This window comes from Melopsittacus undulatus, chromosome 4 (assembly GCF_012275295.1).
Source record: "Melopsittacus undulatus isolate bMelUnd1 chromosome 4, bMelUnd1.mat.Z, whole genome shotgun sequence".
Lineage (NCBI taxonomy): Eukaryota > Metazoa > Chordata > Aves > Psittaciformes > Psittaculidae > Melopsittacus > Melopsittacus undulatus.
The window spans coordinates 74,249,977-74,265,791 of NC_047530.1; the positions used below are offsets into that span (position 1 = coordinate 74,249,977).

The window sequence follows — 15,815 nt, forward strand, 5'->3', positions numbered from 1 at the left end:
ATGGCCCTGGTTCCAATACATATGTGCGAAGTGTCCCTGCCCATTGCAGAGGGGTTGGAACTATATGATCTTAAGGTCCTTTCCAACCCTAACTATCCTATGATTCCATGATTCAGTTACTGGATCCTGACAGTGTATTTTCTGTATCAGCTTACCTTAGGCCATTTTTATTACTCCATTAATATCTTTGTTATTACTGTGAACTCAAAACTGTGTAATCTTTACAGGCAGAAATGCTGTCTACTGTCTGAAATGTCTTCCATGACAAGTTAATAAGTATTCTTTAACAATCCTTGTGATCAGGTTAAACCTACAGCAACAGTAGTGCTGTAGATTCAGTGAATTTATGTTAAAAGTTAACCAAAATTCAGATGGCTTCAGTTAAAAAAACCGCAAACCTAATAGGATTACATTAAGGCTGCTGGCCTCCTTCTAAACAGCAACTGAAAAATAACAGAAAAGAATGATAATACAAGTTTACAGTTGTCTCGACTTCTTTTGCAAAGGAGTTAACTCACAGAAGTTAACTAAGGAATAAAAAAAGGGGGGAGGAGGAGGGATAAATTCTAAGTAAGCTTCAGGTAACATCCTGGAGCTAGGCAAAAAAGGTTACTAGATTAGCAATCAACAGGAAAAAAAAATCCAACCAAACTGAAAGAACAAGGAAGAAAAGAGGCCACACAAAAAATTAAAGGCAAACAGACAAGTATTATCTTAAATAACCCACTAATAAAACTCTGAAAGAGGAGAAGGAGTCGCTAAAAATTACATTCTTGGAAAGATCAAGTTGTAGTCGCTTCCAGAATACCAGAGACAACATATCAGGACAATGTGAAGCAGGCACAGTTGCACACATCTGACCTGCACAAAGAACTTCCAGGACAACTTGTGCAAGATGCCCATGCTATAATTTTCGTATTCTGGGGGATATTTAGGCTTCTGAAACAGCCCATCCAGTGATTAAGTGACTTCTCTGGCTTTAAAGGTTACACAATACATGATCAGTTTGTCATGTAATTTCATACTTCCCATGGGATGCCAGCAAAGAAAAGCCAGACCCATTATAGCATTTTGTTGCCTTTCTTGGTCCTCTGCAGTCTAAACCTCCCCACCTGTAAGTACATGCTTGGGAAAAAAAACCAAGAAACAAAACCCTAACCCCATCACTGTCAGTGGTTCCCCTGCTTCAGCAGGAAGGTTGGATTATACCTCTAGCAGTCACTTCCAACCTCAACCATTCTGTGACTCTGTCCTCTTCACATTCCTGCAATGGCAACCTGATGTTTTTCACTATATCTACCATTTACACCAATTTCAAAAGAAAATTTTTACTTAATATGAAAAAAATTGAGTAAAGACTTTTGCTTCAACAGCAAGACTACTCAATGCCCCAGTAGGACCTTTCAGCAGGCCCGAGTATTAGGACAACTAGTACCTAAATCTAACAAGCTCTACAAGCTGGGAAGAAAGGACATGCTAGGAAAGCTGAGGGGGATAAAAAAAATCTCTCCCTTCTTAGCAGTGGCTGAAGGCCTCTGATATCCCTTCAGATAATCACAGAGGAACAGTACAGTAAAAATAATCTTCATGAAGACTGAAAAAGATTGTCTTTGGATTCACCTAACAATCAAAGCTCTGGTGGTGAATGTGGGAACAGAAGAGCTATTACATTAGCACTGTGCCAATCTAAAATAAAAACAAACAACAAAAAGAAACCCCAAACCCATGACAAAACAAATGAAAAAAAACTTAAAAAAACCAAAACCCCACCACTAAAACACACCCACCAACAAACAAAATACCATCCCCCAGCCCAACACAAACCACCACGCTAATCCCACAGCAGTCTTACAGCATAATACTGGCATCCTGCTCTTCTCCTGAAAGCACAAGGTCCATCAGGATCATTTTCTTCTTCCGTTTCTGATACTGGTGAGGGTACCTAGACCAGAAAGCAAAGACATTCTTCCAACTGCCATGTTTATGTTTGGGGTTTTTATTTATTATACAAGTTCATATTATATAAATACAAACTGCTACACTTATACAGTAAATGCAAGCTTCTCTGAAGCATAGCTTTGAAGAAGAAAACAAACTCCACTGTCCAACAGAGTTATTCTCTATTTCAGGGTAGACTGGCCAAACTGAATTGTCTACCTTTTGTACACTGAGATTCTGTAAGAGTATTATTACCTGTGGGAACTCATCTTCATCTGAACTGTGAAAGTCGTACTGTTTAATGTCACTTTTGTTGATAACAGGCAAGGGCTCAGCAGAAGGCTGTTGTGGAGTTACTACACACTCTATTTTAGGTTTCTTTAGATACTTCTTCTTTTGACGTACAACATCTGACACCTCCTCCTTTAGAGATGAATGATGAGGATGCTGTTTGTTGAAAATAAAAAATTAGAAAAAATTAAGGCATGAGAAAAGGCAATATTAATTACTTTAAGACGTGACTGCTTATCTTCCAAACCCTCTCAATAAGAAGTATGTCAGATTATTTCAGACGTATAATGCAAAATTCACTCAAGACATTAAAAAAACCTGCAACTTTACCTCTGATCATCTTTAGTTATTTTTATTAATAAACAACTTGAAAGCTTTAAGCCATATGACTGCCTAAGAGGTTTCTTGCTTTGCAGTACACTCAGGATACTGTAATTGGAAATCCTATTCCAATTATTTTTCCAAAAAATCTGCATTCTGTGGCAAGCACTTTCAATTTTCTGAACCACTCAGATACATTCAGAAGAAACAATCTAATCTGTTCCATGTTTCTCAGATAGTTTGTGCATCTTTTGAGAAGATGTAATGTTATTTGGTTTTGCTACATCAAGATTTTGCTAACACAAATGCTCTGTAGTAAGCGACTCCACCAATATTAAACCATTCACTTGGATAAAAATACTATTAAACTTTTAAATTAAAAGGAAGATTACTTCCCATGCAAAATTCTCAAGTAAAAGCCAGTGCAGTTTTGAAAAAGTGTTCAACTTTACCCAATATTACCACTTATCAACAACTGTCTGAGTGAAACTCCAGTAACGGAGCTCAGCTTCACCACCGCAGATGAGAAACACAAGGTGTAACACTACTCCTGCACGAGAACCAAGGCAAGGGATTTGTATTCAATTCCGTGCCCACTAGGTGTCGTGGGTGCTTAAATACAAACTTTTGAAGGTCTTCAACCCTTCAGCCTCACATCCAAGGATTTTACAACTGGCATTTCAATTATTCCCTCAAAAATATGTTTTCATTTACAGTTGGGTGCATTTTTTTTCCTGTCACATTAACAGCATAACACTAGGTTTTACCCTTTTTCTGTTCTCAGCCCAGTTAGCTTAACTGTGACAGTGACATTAAAATGGCTAACTTTGAATTCTGGTTTTGATTTGTTTCAGAGGTTTGCTCTTTTTAAATACCTTCACATCTAGTATTTATGTTTTAAAGAAAAGATAGCTCCTAAGAAAAACAAAAGACAACTTACAGCTTAAAGAACGGTTAAAGGAAACATGATATGAAGAAGTACAAACAAGACAAGCAGAACAACCATTTGTAATACTAAAATTATGCTAAGATTGGAAGCAGTTAATTTTGCAATTACTGCCTACATTAACTGCAAGAAAACCACCCCAAACCTTATTCTTTAGTAGTCATTTTAAAAACATTAACCACATTTGCTCACTCTCTTCCACCTTTCTACACTTGCTGCTTACCTAACACTGAAGGCCAAGTGGTGGCAGATATGAAAACGCCTACTCAGGATTACCGAGAAGCAGAAAGGGCCCAGTAATAACAAACTACTACAAATTCCAGGAAGTCAGTTTTTTAAAACATTAGTTGCTTGCAACTTTTTTTCAGCTGTCAACAAGATGCAACAGTTGCATTTTCATGATTTTCATGTGTTTTCATTACTATCTTTGCACTGAGGTCCAGCCAGCACTCACAGACAATGATATCAGAAAAACTCAGCTCTGGACTCCCTCTGGAGGGACAAGAAAAAATAATTCCCTACACTTCGCAATCTCATGGAGGTCCTGATGTAAACATGCATGTGTTCAGTGGACATCATCTTACAACGAAGAGCCAAAACCAAGAAGAAAATGGAGACTAACTACTATAATGCTGCTGCTGTTTAAAGCATTAAAGAGCAGTGCCAGCCAATCCTTTTAAAAACTTTGGTGGGAAAGACCGCAAATGTTAAAACTGGAAGCAAGCATAGCAGTGTCCTGGTCTCCTACCTTCAAGTATGGCAGCCTCCTACTCAAGTTTTCCAATGCAAACATCTGCTGTGTACATCCAAAAGAACGATGAAACAGATAACAGAAGACTTGCAGCAGCAGAAAGCTTACCTTAACTTTACATTCTTGAACTTTGTGGTGATTTCCATTATGAAGAGAGGATGGAGTTGTGCTCATCTCTTTTTCAGGTCTGTTAAGCTTCACTTCATTGAGGATCTCACCTCCATAATCACCCAAATGGTACCTCAAAAAATAAGATTAAAAATATACTGCATTTCCAGTATATATATCCAAATAACTGGGAGTTATTTGAAAGACACAAAACAGACAAACAATCTGCATAAACCCCTTGTGTTTTAACTTCTGAAGTTTATGGCACCATGTAAGCCTTCAGCCATGCATGTGTGCGGAAGCCTAGCATCCATAATTACAGGAGGTGTTTCAAACATTATTTGATGAAAATTAGAACCTTGGAGTTATAAATGACTTCTTACAGATAAAATTTGCAATTTTACCTTTTCTCAACAACTTCTAATGTTAAATGCAATAGCTCGCGTTTTGTTTTCTCTCTTCTCTTAATCATCTCCAAAATTGTTATGGCTCTACTAAACTCTCTTCTTAATTTCAACATTTTCTCGTAAGATGCTTCATCATTCTTTCGATTCTATTGAAAGATTAAACAAATATTAAGTCAAAAGCAAAGCCTATGAGGCATAAATAGCAAAAAAAAGTTACATAATGCTCCTGCAAGTGAGAGCATCACCCAGAAGCAGCTCTGCTTAAAGCAACACCTACTTGCAAACAAAACCCAACTACTAAGAGCAAGATGAAAAAGAAGTTTTCATCCATTTCTCCCCCATGCTTTGTCTGCTCAGATTCTGTATCAACCCAGTGGAAGTTCTGTCAGCCAAAGAATTCCAAGACTTGGTTTCCAGAACACTTCTTTCACCTTGATTCTGCACACAGGTTGTTTACATATGCGTGCAAAGTTGACGTAAAATGCTGAATAATTACATACTTCCTAGTTCAAATCAATTCATGCTACAGATACAAGAATGGAACTGTTTACTCCATGGCAAATGGAAGGATCGCTTTCACCTTTTCCACAGAAAGGGAGGTTTGTAACCTAGCAAGTCCCACAGCTACTTGCGTGTGTGCCAGTCCCTAAAAATCACCCTTTGAGTTTCAGCTTTCTAGAGAAAGGAGAGACTGTAAATTGTCTCTAAAGAATTGATGAACAGATTGATTACACCATCCAGGGGGTCTGAAGTTTAGCTGTGTCATCCAATATTGCAATCATTAATAGAGATAATCAGATCCAGAATTGGATACTACAGGACAGATCCTGCAAGACACTGGATAGATATCAAAATGATTCCTATCATGGCAAGATTTTAAGTGACAAAAGTTAAAACAGTAAAGTTTGAAGAGTTACCTTTCTTGTCTGCATCTTCTCAGTTCTCCTCCGGAAGGCAACATAAGGGTCATTGTTGGTGGAGCCATCCCTCTTCTCTTGTTTGATTTGGGGGATGAGAGATGGCCCTCTGCAATTCTTACGCTTTCTTACCCAGTAGTCATATACAGCCTTAATAAGGTAGTCATCCTCATTTAGCAGCAATTTAGCTTCCTGAAGTGTTACAAGCTAAAAGAAAATTCAAAAAAGTGCAATTGAGATGGAGGCAGGGAGCAGTGCAGGAAGAAAGTCACTGCAAACTCACATCTCTTACACACTTTACAAATAAAGTTAATCCTTTTCTAGTACAAGAGAGTAAAGGGAGGAAACAATATGTAAATTGAAGTACTTAAGGCACCAGTTCGTCTTCCTAGGTTAAACATACAGTTCCCAACTTTTCTGAACCAGTATCATCTCAGAAGCTTTCATACCATACCCTAGAACTCCATCAATTTTTCATAAAATCAAACAATTAAACAGGATATAAATAACTTACTACAGACTGCTGATCATGACTTCGGAATCACTTTGACTATTTTTTTCCATGAAAAGAAGTTTCCTATTGATTAGCCATTAGAGATGCAGGATTCTTTGCAGTTTAATGTTGGTTCACACAGAAGATGTTTTACTGTAGATGTATTCTGAAGTAAACTACTTTCTTAATTTCCCCCCCCTCCCACCCCCTCCAAATGTTTACTCTGTGGTAGAAAAGATTTATCCCTGTTTATTACAACCCAGAAACAAAGATAATCACTTCTTAGGAAAGTCATTTCAGTGGGAGGCAGTTAAACACATGGAATTATATAACTTTATTTTCCTTTTTGCATTCCAATTTCTATATAGAAATCAAACTGAATAATTACAAAACTCATCACTAACTAATACATTAGTTTAACATGCTCATTATCATAAAACCCATTCATTAAGTAAAAAGAAAACAGTATCTCTAGTATGACAAAGTGCTGCCAACTTCTGGTTTATCTTCCCATGATTTGAAACATATAAACTGAGCAACTGAAGTTTGCAGTTTTGCAGTATGTCGAACTATGTTAAATCCTGTCCCTATGCTAGGATAAACATAAACGATAAATTTCAGGAAAATCAGAATATCCTAAGTGTAGCCACTGCTACTATGGAAGTGTTAGTTCCAGCCAGAACAGGAGAAAATACTTGTAATCTACAGTATAATTAGAAAAATTTTAGAAGAAAGGGGGAAAAAAGTCACCAATCCCTCTGTGCTTATGACCTTATGCAGCATTAAAACAATAATTTTGCACCCATTCTACCTAGAATGGACATTAGCCTGGTTAATCAAATACACGTACTGACCAGCATACCCTAATCTGTATGTACAAGTTGGTATGACTGTGCTTAGCTAAAATACAACTTAAACATCAATCTATCAACTGTGAATATTACTTAAAAATTATTTGAGTATTGTTTGTCCTTTGTTCCCTTTTTCTTTGAAAAAGAAATTAAAAAAACAAAACCAAACCAAACCCAAACCCAACCCAACCCAAACAAAAAAACACCAACAAACCACCCAAAATCGACTCTGCCTTAAATACAAGTTACAGAAAAGTTAAAGTGACCCTGCTTGCTTGGTTTTGCAAGCAGCACCAGTAACATGGATGCAGTCACTATATTCTTCGCTTAAATCTGGTTACCAAAATGCCTGAGGAATGTCTGGAACCCTCCCCCTGGCAAGGAAAGCATTCCTATCAGCATACTACTGTATTTTTGATGTAAGTCATGTCAGCTGTAAATGAATTCTGTAGTAGCCCCAAGTGGGATTCAAGAGCACTATAAAGGCCATGTGGGGAAGGAAGCTGCCAGACAGCCAAACTTCTTTCTCTCCCAGCCTCCAATAACCTGCAAGATTTTTTTTATCTTACTATTCCCAGCACAGAGCTACTTTACTGAAAATTTTCTGTAGCCCAAAAACATGACAATCATCTTGAACACACCTATAGCAATCTCCTACATTGGGCTGAAAATACTACACAGGAAGTCCCAAAGACATTTAATTTACCAAGAGGGATTTCTCCTTACACACTTCACCCCCAGGGGATTGGGGAGGAGCCTATAAGAATCAATTACTATACTTCATGTATTTTCTGTCACAGACTTCCTTAAATAAGTACTTCCTGGTTCAAAATACTCTTCACCTCTGTAATGCTTCAATGTTACTTACATTCAGATGAAAGAGACAGAGGCACCTGCCTACAGAGAGAAATCCATACTCTTATTTTATTTTAGGAAAACATCTTTCAGTTCTTAAATTTTACTTCATTACTAAAGGAATGAAATATGAAGCCAGCATAAGAAGGATGCAAATTGATCTTGAAAAGCAATAACCAGAACCACTCAAACTGAAAGCCAAAAGAGGGGTATCTACATCAAAGCTCTAACGAGATCCCGGCACCACATGTTCAATAAGTATCATCATCCAAGGTACTGTGCAATTTTTTTCTTCACATCCCATCTTATTAGCATAATATGAATTCTTTACCTAATCGTTGCTGAAGTCACTCCAAAGCATAAAGAGTACAACATTTTGGCCTCTTAACACACAGCATTCAACTAAATGAGGCAGAGCTATGGATCCTGCAATGGACTTTTCACTCTCACAACACATCCATCTCACCAAGAAATAACTGCCTATTTCAAACTTGCCTTTCAGAAACTGATCCTTCAGATGTCATTTCTGAGTTATGCTTTCAACTTTAAGGCCCTTCTCCAGACCCTGACATCCTGCAACACCTCAGGAACTGACTTAAAATATTGGTACTCTTCTGATAAAAAACCTGACTAAATATATAGCATATACTCACTTCTAAAGCAAGGAAACCAGTCTCTGAATCTCAACTGAAATATAGCTTACTTTCATCTGTGCAGTTTATACAACAAGGGCCTGGTCTTAATAAAGACATTGCTTCACTGTCTACGCTTCTACATTTCTAACCTTCAAACGTCAAATGAAGTCGATGTACTCTAGTACCAAGAGAAACAAAGAATTCAGATTCTAGCCAAATTTATACACCTACTGATCACAAGCTTCTTCCACACAAACAGAGGTAAAACAAGATGCTTGAAGTTGTCCTCTCTAACACACTGTGACCAGGAATTAAAATTTGAATAAAACCAGCTCCCCTTCAGTCATTCCCAAAACCTCCCTCCCTGCCTGTTTTAATAAGTTGCCTATATTGACAGCAGGAGAGAGCAGTGCAATTTCTGTAAAACTGCAGACTTGCACAAACCACTTATCCTGTTAGCAGGAAATAAAAACAAACTGAAAAACAAACAAACAAAACACCCTACACCCAGAACCACCCCACAAGAAAATTCAGAGGTCAGAAAGCTTCAGTGATTTCTTAACACAAGACAATACCTGACTAGAACTGGCTTTTTCGAGTCTGTCAACCATTATTTCAAACTGCAGCGGCTTGATTTCCATCTTCCGATTTAGTCTGTTCAGTAAGGTTTCATCCTCCGAGTCCATATCATAATCTGGCTGCTCATTATCCAGATTAAAAGCTGAAACAAAAATACACATGCACAAACCACACTGAAATGCGTTGTAAATAACATACTGTGGAAATAGAGAAGTGTGCATCTGACAATCAGAAATCAAAAACAATCGATAAAATTTCAGAAAGGCACGTTAATGCCATGCCACTTGTTTCTTTATAATGACATTTCCCCGTGTAACAGCTGCAAAACAGTACTTAGAAGCTGCTTGTCTCTGACTTTGAATGAGGGCAATCAAAGAGGTTTCATTTCATTTTAAGTGGCTTGAAGGGGTGACAGGGAAAAAATTACTACAGAAGCACAGAAATTTGAATACATCTTTGCAAAACAAGAGCAAAACTGCTTCCTAATATTGTTATAATACAGCTCCTTCAGAATATCATGATAAGATTTTTAACAATTAATTTTCATTCAAATCTCAGACTTGGAGAAAAAGTACATACACAGCAGTGCCAATATAATTTCAGCTGGCCGGTTTTAAATAGTTCAAGTGTGGAGTCTTATAACAACACAACTGAACTTTTTTCCTTTTTTTACCCCTTCATATAACTGCAACAAACTGTAAAAACACTAGACCAGTCCTACGGGAATTGTTACTTTCTCTCCAAAACCAACTTAGCTCTAGGTGTAGAGACTGAATATTCCTCCATACACTCCAAATAGTAAGTTCCTTGAGTTCACAGCAAAGCTAGTGTCTTTGTTACAGATTGTGCTACTTATTTTCCATACTCAATTCCATACTTTCCATAGGCAAAGTTTATGACCCTACTAAAAGCAGAATGAAGTTATTCAGATAACATAGCAGAAACTAAATTTACAAGTATGAGCAAATTGCATACAACAAGAATTAGTAACAGGTCAAGGGGGAATGGCTTTAAACTAACATAGGGGAGATTTAGATCAGGTATCAGGAAGTTCTTCACTGTGAGGGTGGTGAGGCCCTGGCACAGGTTGCCCAGAGAAGCTGTGGCTGCCCCATCCCTTGAAATGTTTAAGGCCAGGATGGATGGGGCTTTGAGCAACCTGGTCTAGTGAATGTGTCCTTGCCCACTGCAGTGGGAGGCTGGGACTGGATGGTCTTTAAGGTTCCTTTCAATCCAAACCATTCTGTGGCTCCATGATTCTATGAAATGCTAATTGTACCTAATAAAACCTTGATGGGTTTCAACAATTCAATCAACAAGTTAGCATATTAACAGCAGTGAAGTCTTGTTGAAATATATTCTTACTAGACAAATAGCACTATCTCATCTTAACTCATAGCTGTATCTGAGCACTAAAAGAAAACCTCTGCTACAGTGCTTCCCAGGGTGCTTTGAGAGGAGTGTAAAAGAAAAACTTGGAAGACCAGGAAAAAAACAGGAGCAAAAGAAAACATCTAACATGTAACTTTAAAGCAAATTATAGTATTTTCTCCCGCACGGTTTTACCAGTTTACAAATAGGCAGTGAGCAACATATTCCTGCTGTATTTCAGACTCACCCAAGACCACTCATTCTGTATTCCAATGCAATAAACTAGCTAAGCCACTGCCAGCATTTACTCTATTTGGGCTGTGTGTGGTAACTTGGTCAAATACAGCTGAGAAGTGCTACTAGGGAGTTCCTTACCATTTTCAGCTGCAAAATGCTACTGCTCCAAGGAGACATTGCTTGACTATACTAACACCACTAACGCTGACAACACCACCTGGTCAGAAACCTTCTCTGACCTAACACACACAAGAGTAAATATACTATAAAAAGTTATTTCAAAAAGAAATTACTAATAATGGGCTGAAAATATGTATTAAGTGGAATTATTAATATTAATTCAATAATACTAGTTGCATGGCCATTTTATTTAACACACTGTCATTGGGCACGTGACCCACAGATCTCCCTTTAGCAACTGTCTACTGAACTTTTAAAAAATTCATAGTTCTGTAAAGCTGCACTAAAAACATAACCAGCTAGGACTACACACTTGAGAGAAAAGACTCCTGCAGCACCTGGGGTGGCTGCCATATCGTCCTGTTCAAAATGCAGAATAGACAGTGACCAGCCAAGACCAACTGGTACGTACCAGTGCTGGCCTCTATGAAACCAGTCTGCTATATAGTCTTCACCTCCTGTAAGCTTTGCTCCAACTTGTCCTGCATGGTCTCAGCCAAATCTCCTGGGAGCACAGAGTGTTGGCACCAATGTGGCATCCCATCAGCCGTATATGGAAATGGGTGAACTCTCCCACCTGAGCTGTAACCCTCACAGTCCTTACTTAACTTCATTAAAGGAAATTGCAAAAGCTTCTCCCACCCCAAGAGCAGCCCCAGAGCCAACAAGACTACTACAGCCCTAATATAGACTGTGAAATCACATTCAAACAACTCTGCTCAAGGTAGGTGGCCAAAATTTTCTAACCCAGATGATCCAATTATTTTGGAAACAAAGCAGGTCTCCCTACTCAAAAAATTAGGTGCTTAACCATGTTCTCACAGATGACATTAGAATGTACAGAAATCCACTGAAATCCAGCACAGCTTTTTTATTCTCAGACAAGTGTTGCTCTTACACCACACAAAATGTCAACCTGTCAGTAGATAATTCAGTAGTCCCCTGCAAACAAAATGTTTCAAGTCAGTTTTTCTGTATCAGTTATCAGTGAGCAGTAGGATCCCTATGACAGATGATGTGATGCTGTTCACCTGCAAATTGTAAGCAGTGCCAGTGTGCTTGCCTTCATTTCCACAATGAGGAAAGAAGAGTCATTGAAAGTTCTTGAACCATGAAGCTTCCTGAACTGCTTTTCAGAACAAAAGCATTCAGGCTCAAGTGAGACGAGACCAGCAGGAGACACAAAGAACAGAAAATCCCAACTATTCCATCAACAAACAACTGCAAACACCAACCATCCTCAGAAACCCATTATGAATATTACTAATAAAAAAGCAAGATCTCCACCACAAACAGCGAAGGCAAATTACTGCACTGCTGTTATCTCCAGCACTCCTATGGTGCAGGTCAGCTGGAAGCTGGAGTTGTCCCTCCCTCTCACATCTTGCTGCTGGCCAGTTGAACCATTTTGCAGAGTACCAGTCAGCATCAGGAGCAATTCATCTGTCCTTTTGAACCACTGGCTAAGCAATATGTCACATCCACCTAACTTCATTTATATTACTTGCTGATAATATATCAGCTTTCTTAGCGATCATTTTGAGACTTCAGGAACAACAAATGAAGTGCTGAAAAACTGGGAAATTGACAAAACTGTAATCATAAAAAAAACCCCACCAAAAACAAATCCAGAAACTGCACCCTGAATTTCAGCTCTGCAAGAGTATTTTTGTAGAGCAGGTTGCCCAGGCAAGTGTGGGAATCAACCATCCCTGGAGAGATTTAAAAGCCGTGCAGATATGGCACTGAAGGACAGTGTTTACTGGCGAGAGCTGGCAGAGCTGGATTAACAGTTGGACTTGATCTTAAAGGTCTTTTCCAACCAAAATGATTCCGTGATTTTATTTTGACAATCAAAATGACAACATTAAAGGTATCCAACATGTATGTGCCAGGACCAAGTTATAATGATTAAATCCAGTCTTATTTTCTTAAGCAAAAAAGACACTGGCACTGTGAGAACAGCAGCAGACTCTGCCACATACCCTGCTCTCATACCTTCCAGCAATGCTTTTCTTTTGCTGGCAGTGGTTCTCATGCTATTTGTCATGACCTGCAGCTAGCAACACAGTTCCACTTTCAAAGAACAGAGGTTTACATGCAGACCACAGGTTAATGCTGTTGAAGCAATGGAAACAATACTTGCATTCCACCTCCTGCTTTTGTGCAAGCAGGAAGGCCACAAAGCCTCAGCAGCCTGTGGAGGTGTATGACCCTCAGTAAATACAAGGCTATACCTTTTCCTTTAAATGCTGTGTGCAATCATAAGGAGTTAATCAACCCTGAGCTGGCTTGCTACAGCTCTGGGACACTCATGAAGCTCCTCCTTCCCTGAAGTTTGTTCATTACTGCTCTTTGAAACAGACTTTCATGTGACAATCCAACCAGTTTTCTTATTTTCCCAAGCACTCAGTGAACTGTACTGGTTTCAGAAAAAAGCCATTTTTCATTCTGGAGTTGGCCACTATTATGGCAGCCTGCTGGCTTCAAAAGCCATCACAAGACACAGGTGATTTATCTGCTGTGTGATGCAGCCATTCATCACTAACCTGTTTCTACCGCTTCCATAGAAACAGATGAAACTGCTCATTCACATCTGCAAGAGCTAGTGATGAACAAAACTCAGACCCAGAAAGCACTGTACTTCAGATGATCTGCTACTAGTTTGTGTATTAAGCACAACCAATCTGGGATCTTCTATACTCCTTTCTTCTGGTAATTTCTGAGAGATTCCTCTGGTTGACCAATGAATCTGGTTTTGTTACTCCAAAGCGGTTGCTTTTCTCCACACTGATTGTTCTTTCAGAGCTGGACAGGGCTCCAATGATCCTACCAGTGATGCTTACCTTACATAAACAATCAGAACTTGCTTTGCAACAGCAATTAGCAAGCCAACCAACATCCTAGTTTATTTACATCCTCTGCCACTCTAACCACTCCTGACAGCAGCGCCTGTCAGATATTTGCTTTCATTTACTTGAGTTCCACTAGGAACTGAGTTTATAGTAACTTTCAAAAAATGCAATTTGTTTTTAAATTACTTTGTGTTTAACTTAACCAAATCAACAAATTTTATTTAGCCAACTAGATTAGGGCTGTGGTTCCACAGTCATTTTATGCTGACACAAGCATGAGTTAACCAACCTGAAACAAGCAGTTCCACTAGCTTCCCTCCCTAGCAAGCCATGTTCTTACCACTTCGCTTGTGCCAAAACCAGCCATTGTCCAATGAGCCAAGACAGAAAACTGATCAATATGGAGGTTCACCTAAACAAAAAATGAAAAATAAGCTTTCTCACGCATCACTTCTTGGTGTTAGCTGACCCATGAGCACAACTGCCACCAGAAAGGCACTGCAGTAAGAAAGGAGTGAGCAGCAATGATGGCAGGTACATCTGTGCTGATCAAGAGCAAATGAAGAACCACATCAGAGCAACAATATCCAAGGCTGTAAGAAAGCAGCAGAAATCACCTCCACAGCAAACCTGCAGCACCTGACCAGAACACAGCCTCCAACAGGCACCCCCACCTGCACCAAAATACCTCAGTAGGGGAGGTGCCACGCAAATACCCACTTTACATATCCAGGCTGCAAATCCACAGCCAGAACAGAACCTGCCACAGCATCCTCTGAAAACATAGAACACACAGTGAATAAAAAATGCCCAACTCAATTATGTGAAATGCACACACTTCACTTGTGGGTTTGGGTTTTTTTGCTGGGTGGGGGGTGATTAGTGGTTGTTTTGTTGTGGTTTTTGGTTTGAGGTGTTTGGATTTTTTTTTCAAATTTAAAGAGCAACTAGAGTCCATCCCACACAACTTAAGGAAGATTATTTGATTATTTGACCAATACTTGAACAATCTGACTGCATTACATATGATAAAACATTAGTTTTCTATCATTAAATTTTATATACACACACAGGTTAAATATTTTATCATGTGTGTGGGCATATATATATATATATATATATATACACATATTTTACTCCATTCTGTTTCTGCAAGGGATGCTAATTTGCTTATATCCACTTAGCTATAATTCTAGCATAGGTACAAGTGTACTAAATTATTCTCCTTGCTGCATATTAATAACTTACAATGCATCTCCATGTTACTAACACTACAATTCTTCGAAAAATATTTAGCATACTGGAATAATTAAAATAATTCAAAGCTTTTGTTTTATTGTCAGCTCAAAATCACCTGAGTCGGTGCTACCTGGGTCAACTGCAGAACTGTGGAACTGTGCTCATTCATGAAATCTACACCTCAAAGAAACTGTATTTTCTTAGCAGGGAACCACTGTTCTAAATGAAAGAATTATAATGGTAAAATTAAAAATACTTCAACTCCTGGCTACCAGATGAACAGTAAAACATAACTTGCCAGAAATAATCACCACAAAGTATAGATTACAGTATGTGGCCTCTTGGCATCTATCAGTTTACATAACTTCTGAGGCCAAAGCAAGTACTGTTGCTCTTTGTGCTTTCAGCATTAAAACAGATTTTAGAAGCAGTTTATGTAGCATAAAAGCTGCCTTGTATCACACCTACTCCAACTAGAGTATGTGGGAAAATTATCTTGAAGCAGTATCTAATGTTTATCTTCAGCTAAAATACCTTCTGTAATTCTGTCCAGAAAGCCTGTGAGTCTCAACAAGACAAAGAACATTTTGGCATAATACATTTAACACTTTTAGACATGTTTATTAACAATATTTACACTGTCTCTGGCAGTGTCCAACAAAAAAAAAAAAAACAACCAAAAAACCACATTCCTCATTCAGCAGCTTCATTTCCCTTAATTCAACCTGCCTTGCCTTGCAGGTTTGTTTCTTCTATTAAGGAGAAATACTTCATCAGTTTCTTTTAGCTCATTTCTCACATTGCCAGTACAGCCTCTACTGTGCCAGAGGGTCTTGAGCAC

The 15,815-nt window shown here is 38.5% G+C and overlaps 1 protein-coding gene across 2 annotated transcripts in view; it reads right to left on the bottom strand.

Moving 5' to 3' along the window:
- EPC2 (enhancer of polycomb homolog 2) overlaps window positions 1-15,815 on the bottom strand; it is a 50,656-nt gene that overhangs the window by 14,422 nt on the left and 20,419 nt on the right. For both annotated transcript variants that reach the window (XM_031053390.2, XM_005153744.4), the window contains exons 3-8: window positions 9,089-9,234; window positions 5,680-5,886; window positions 4,760-4,908; window positions 4,356-4,488; window positions 2,194-2,385; window positions 1,853-1,942 (exon numbers count right to left, since the gene is read on the bottom strand). In XM_031053390.2, coding sequence (XP_030909250.2) covers window positions 1,853-1,942; window positions 2,194-2,385; window positions 4,356-4,488; window positions 4,760-4,908; window positions 5,680-5,886; window positions 9,089-9,234 — 917 coding nt within the window. The remainder of the gene's footprint in view (window positions 1-1,852; window positions 1,943-2,193; window positions 2,386-4,355; window positions 4,489-4,759; window positions 4,909-5,679; window positions 5,887-9,088; window positions 9,235-15,815) is intronic.